The sequence below is a fragment of the Hippoglossus hippoglossus genome, chromosome 8 (assembly GCF_009819705.1).
Source record: "Hippoglossus hippoglossus isolate fHipHip1 chromosome 8, fHipHip1.pri, whole genome shotgun sequence".
NCBI classification, from domain to species: domain Eukaryota; kingdom Metazoa; phylum Chordata; class Actinopteri; order Pleuronectiformes; family Pleuronectidae; genus Hippoglossus; species Hippoglossus hippoglossus.
This window is the reverse complement of record NC_047158.1, coordinates 22,704,820-22,710,447: the sequence shown is the minus strand read 5'-3', so window position 1 is coordinate 22,710,447 and position 5,628 is coordinate 22,704,820. Positions and strand designations below refer to the sequence as shown.

The following is a 5,628-nucleotide window of genomic DNA, read 5'->3' as shown; positions in this document are numbered from 1 at the left end:
GTCACCCACTCCCGCCCCCCCAGACCTACATGACAATGGTACCAGCCGTTACCCCGGAAACAGGCCTTTCATGAGCTGTGTGATAAAAAAGACGTATTCCCGTCTCTTCCCGGTTCACTTCTCACTTCAGGAACCTGCAGATAAGCTTCAGCCTGTGACACTTTCCTCAGTGAATACCAGTGACGTCGTGGGGCAACAGAAAGAGACACATCCTGAATGTAGAGATGGTTTCATCAGATCTGAACCTGAATCATCTGCTGGAAGAGAACAGACTGAAGCTGGGGGGGGGGGGGGGGGGGGGGGCACAAAGAAAAGACAGTTACACACAGAAATAAATGTTATTTTCATGTCAGAAATCTGAAGAACCAACGTGTGGTTTTTATCCAACTAAAATCCAGAAATAATAATAAGTTATAGAAAGAAAATCATCACATTAGAGAGAATATCTGACAATCGATGATTTCAGATGATTTTTATTTCTTCAACCAAAGAGGTTCAGCTTCTGCCTGTTTGTTTGTTTGTTTGTTTGTTTGTTTGTTGAGACATTGAGACACTTTCTTTAAAATTGAGAGAATAATTAATGAATCTTGATTTTTTAAATTGAGACATATTTACAGACTGATATCTATGAGTGTGTGATTTAATTGAGTTTAAGGGACCAAGGAATATGATCTATAGAGCAATGTTCTTGTATTGGTATTGTTTTCTTTATAAGATTATGTCAGTGATGAATAAACACTAAAAGGAAAAACGATTCATTCATTATTCATTGTTATAGAAAGTATGAAAGCATTAAATATCGGAGCCGAATGTCAGGTTGTCTCCGTCCTTCACTCGCTGGCTCCACTCCGGGTGTCGGTGTTTAGCACTTTCAGTTTGCAGCGTTTCTGGGTTGGAACGAGCAGCGAGGTTAGTTTCACCAGGAGGCTCCTCTTACCTGCAGCCGTCAGCAGGGCCAGGGGATAATACCTGCATCAGGTTACCTGGCCTCTCATCTAACCAGCCGGCCACATTATGAGTATGAGCCCATGCCATCCAGCTGGAGGGCCGAGTCCAGGGGGGGCCGCAGGGAGCCCGGGCTGGGGGGGGCAGGAAGGGAAAATGCCAGCTCTCCTGTCCAGGAAACAGCACCAGGTCTGGGCACGAGGACGCAGGATCCTGTGCTTCCAGCAGAGTGTTGGGTGTCCATCATACAAAGGTGTAGCGTTACAGCACTTTATCCATGGCCTTCATCTCTTAACCATCATTACCTCATCAGCGACTCGCTGACGGACGACCCGGTCGGTTCACAGTCCTGGGGGGGGGGCGCTTCTTCAATTCTATGTATTTGCATTTGATTACTGTGGCTATTCATCTGAGCCCCTGAGCACAGCCACCTTGCTAATCTGCAGCAGACAGACGTGATATATGGGGCCGTGGGACACTTGTCCCTGTTAGACCCCACACCGACCCAATGAGGGACCACAGATCCCAACACCGCGGAGAACAAGAGTCTGACTGAGCACAGACAAAGACCTGAAAGAGAAACCCACCACCCCCTGCGACTATTCCCCATCCTGATCACAGCCAGAGATGAGCAGGGAAAGACCAACGTAAATCTCACAGTAAAAGAGGAAAACAAGAGTCTGCGGCTCTGTCAACCTTCACGTGAACCTTGGCAGGTTCGAGAAACCAGTTCACAAAACCAAAGCCACAGACAGAAGTTTACTGGGAGACAACGAGACTCGAAGAAGACACAAATAAAACTGTGTTTTACTTTTTCAAGATGCAGGAGGAGCCATGTTGGATTTTGAGATTCTTCAAACTTAGACTGAGACAAAAATACAACTGAATGTTGTGATACTGTATTTCCTTTTTTCAACTAACTAACTAACTAACTAACTAACTAACTAACTAACTAACTGACTAACTAACTAACTAACTAACTAACTAACTAACTAACTAACTGACTCACTAACTGACTAACTCACCAGTTCAAATGCAATGCACCATAGACAGATAGATTTCTTCACGATTCCTGAGATCAATAAAAAACAATCAACCTCCAGGTGGCGCTAAAGGAAAAGTCAGAGTATGAATGATCACTTGATCCCTAATAAAGACAAAGAGATCTTTCACTCAGTAAGTTAGAGACGTCATTAGAATATATCCTCTTGGTACCATGAATATCTGAAGTAAATTTGAGGACAATCCAGGTGGTTTATCCTCTGGGGAACATGAACAAACAACATCAATGATAAATGAAATCACTTAAACATTTAGACAAAATGCAGTAAAGCTTTTTTATTGTCAAAGAAAAGTGGAAAATGAAATAAAAACCGTAAAGTAAAAGAAAAGGTACAGTGTCTCCGACTTTACACAATCAATCATGAGGTAAGATGCATTTATGTGGTTTATAAATGTTATTTGATCGAGAAGAGCTGCAGTCAACTGCAGCAGCTGAATGTGAAAGAGCTTCACTGTGGTTTCACACAGAAAATCCTGCAACTACAGAGTTAAGAGCTGTTTTCAAATGGAGTCACATGACACACGTCCAAGATGCATCAGGACTTTTATTGTTGGGATTTACTGACCACGCTCAACCTCCTCACACACACCAGTACAAAACACACACTTCCTGCTCCTAATAAAAAACACAGCCTCTTAACGCTGCCGCCCTGTCGAGTCCCAAGTGTTGTTCTTGGCACATAGAAGGTCAGGTATTCATTTACGAGCATTTTAACGTCCTAATGGTTCTTTGTGGGAGAATTTCGCCTAAAGCCGTTTTGTGTCCATTTGAACTGTGAAGACGTGAAGCTCAGGTGTTTCCTCGACTATTTAAATCTACTGTTCTGCTAGAAAGTCAAAGAAAGTCAAAGAAAGTAGTTACTTCATTTCTACAGGAAACTTCTCCATCCGATTTGAAACTAAATGATCTGCTTCATTTCCTCTTGAACAAAATCCTGCAAAACTATTGTTAATCTACTGGTCCTATTTATTTTGAAAATGTCTACAGAGAATAGTTAGTACCAAAAACCCCAAACACAAAATGAACCTACAGCTAATAAAGTAAATCACTTCTACACCAAACCTCATTTGGCAAAATCTCATTATTCCTCACTGTGTTTTACTGAACTCAGTGAATCTCTGGTGATAAAAGCTTCTGCTGAAACTCACTTAGTGAATCTTAGAATGAAAGAGCTGTAGATTTTCATTCTGCTCACGTCTCCTCTTCTTCTTCTTTACTGCAGGAGTTGAGTCCGACAACAACACAAACACGTTTTCATGACGTAAACACAGAGACGTGTTCAACCGTTTCAAATTCATGGCAGAACTTTGTGGTGAAATCTCACAATTCAAATGGATCGACTCGATCTGTGGATTCAAAGTTCATCTGCTCAAATGTTTGGTGAAATCTGGTGAAATCTGACGTGTGAGCCGTTTGTGCCGTTAACCACGTTTGACAGTGACGACATTTAAGTGAAAAGCGAGCTGAAAGAGTCCAAAACGGAGGAGGACGTAATGTTCGTAGAGCGTCGGGAGAAGACGAAGAACCGGAAAAAAACAGTTTGTCACCAAGTGAACTCAGATACAAACAGTGTTTTGCTCCAATTAAATGAGAATCACAGATTTAGGGTTTGATTTAGTTGAGTTTGTGCGTCTGTAGTTTTTTACTGAACAGGAGATGTCATTGATTTCTCTGACTTTGAATTCGAAGACATGAGCATTATTTTTTACACACTCTGCTTCTCATAGTTATGGTTTAAAGGATGTTACATGAATTATGATTATTACAAATTAATAACATTATTAGCGACTTGTCCGCTGACGATAACGACAGATTTTCAGTCAGGAGACAGGAGGACATGGATCAAATCGGTATAGAGACGTCCAGCGAGCTAACAAGCTTGTCAAGTGATTTTGTTTTTCGTGAGACTGTTCGGATTATACAAACTGAACCAGATTTCAAAACGTGACATTTGCGTTCTCAGTTCTATGAGAAAGTAATTTATTAGTGTTTCTCCTGCTGGACTCACGTGTTCTTTCCGACAGACGTCACATGACGTCACATGACGTCACACACTTTCTCTCTGGGCCTCGAAACTGTTGACAAATGTAAAACCTTCAAAGATTCAAATGTATAACAGCAATAACAATGAATAGTTGAATCGTATTGTTGTAATAATTAGACTTAGAGCTTTTTAAACACGTCTCTTTGGGGGAAATGCTTTTTTACTTTGTTGTAGTACCTCAGTTGGCCACAGGGTTGAATTGGCAGTGAGGCTGAGTTGCGTCCGTGTTAGTACGTGCACGATGCTAATTGACAGTTAGCAAACTTGTTAGCTCACAGAGTTTTCCTCTCACGCATTATTGAAATAACTGATGTAAAATCCTGAGAGTAAAATGATGCCAGCAGGGGGCGCACTTCACGGATTCATTTCATTTGAAAACAAGTTTCTGTTTGTCTGAAGTCATTTCGTGGTTCATAAAAAGTGATTTCACACAGTTTTGTTTTCCCGTGTTGATGATCTGCACATTGTGGCGTCTTGTTGAATGAATCAGCATCAAAACTTGAATCTAAAAATACGTTTAACAACATGACAAAGACAACATGAGCTTAATGAGCGTAAAAAAAATAGTCTCTTATTCCACAGAAGCAGAGCAAAGGGTCTTTAGTGTGAAAGCAGCTATTCCTCAAAGGAGGGCGTCAATCCGGCTGCTGGGGTCCGCACCTAACGAGTCTCCGAGGTCAAACAGCTGGTCCAGGTTGACGCTGGAGCTACACAGGTAGTCATTGCGGCTCTGATCCTCTTCTTCGGGCCAGGGGTTCTCCAGAAAGGCCGCGGCGAGGAAGGTCTCCTCGTCAAAGTCGTTCCTCCTCTGGGTCTCCACCAGCACGTGGATGTCTGCTGTCCCTGCCGGGGCATTGACCGGGGAGATGTGGGTCCCTCGCACAGTCAAGTCCTCCTCCTTCATGATGGGGCTCAGAGGTTCTCCTCCGTCCAAACTCAGCTCCCCGCTGAGGGCGGAGTCCAGCAGGGCGTCCCAGTCAAAGTCCCCCTTCAGAGGTCCGATCTCCTTCTGTTCGTCCATGGAGAGCAGTGGGGAGCTGGAGCGCCGGAGGACTTTGGTTGCACCACTTCTGGAGCCCAGCGACTGTCTCCTCTTGGCCCCAGCTCTTCCTCTGACCACCGGCCAGGAGCCCAGCATGGTGCCCTCAGCCAGATGCGGGTCCCAGTTCTGGTCAGCGCCAGTTTCCTCTTCAAACTCCCGGAGGAGGCGCTGCGACTCTGGATTGATGCCCAGACCTGTGGCGCCTCTGGACGGGGGCTGGAGGTCGACCCTGAGCCTGCTCTGTAGCGCTGGGTTGATCTGGACCGGTGGCATCCGTCTCTTCTTGTAGGCGCCACTCAGGAGGCGCTCGGCGTACTGTGGGTCGATCTTCCAGAACCCCCCCTTCCCTGGCTCGTCCTTCTGCCGCGGCACCTTGATGAAGCACTTGTTGAGTGACAGGTTGTGACGGATAGAGTTCTGAGAATAGATTCAGAAAACAAATTACTTTAGGAGTCATTTTAAAATTCAACCCTAAGCTGCTCTGAGACATGAACTGAACCCAGTGACAGGCCCCAGACTTTCTGAGGACTTTCT

At 44.3% G+C, this 5,628-nt stretch overlaps 1 protein-coding gene across 2 annotated transcripts in view; it reads right to left on the bottom strand.

The window, feature by feature from the left end:
* Positions 1 to 4,186: 4,186 nt before the first annotated feature.
* The window catches only part of foxj1a (forkhead box J1a), a 4,536-nt gene continuing 3,094 nt past the window's right edge, over positions 4,187 to 5,628 (bottom strand). For both annotated transcript variants that reach the window (XM_034592662.1, XM_034592663.1), the window contains one exon: positions 4,187 to 5,511. In XM_034592662.1, the coding sequence (XP_034448553.1) occupies positions 4,675 to 5,511 (837 nt within the window). In that variant the 3' untranslated portion in view covers positions 4,187 to 4,674. The remainder of the gene's footprint in view (positions 5,512 to 5,628) is intronic.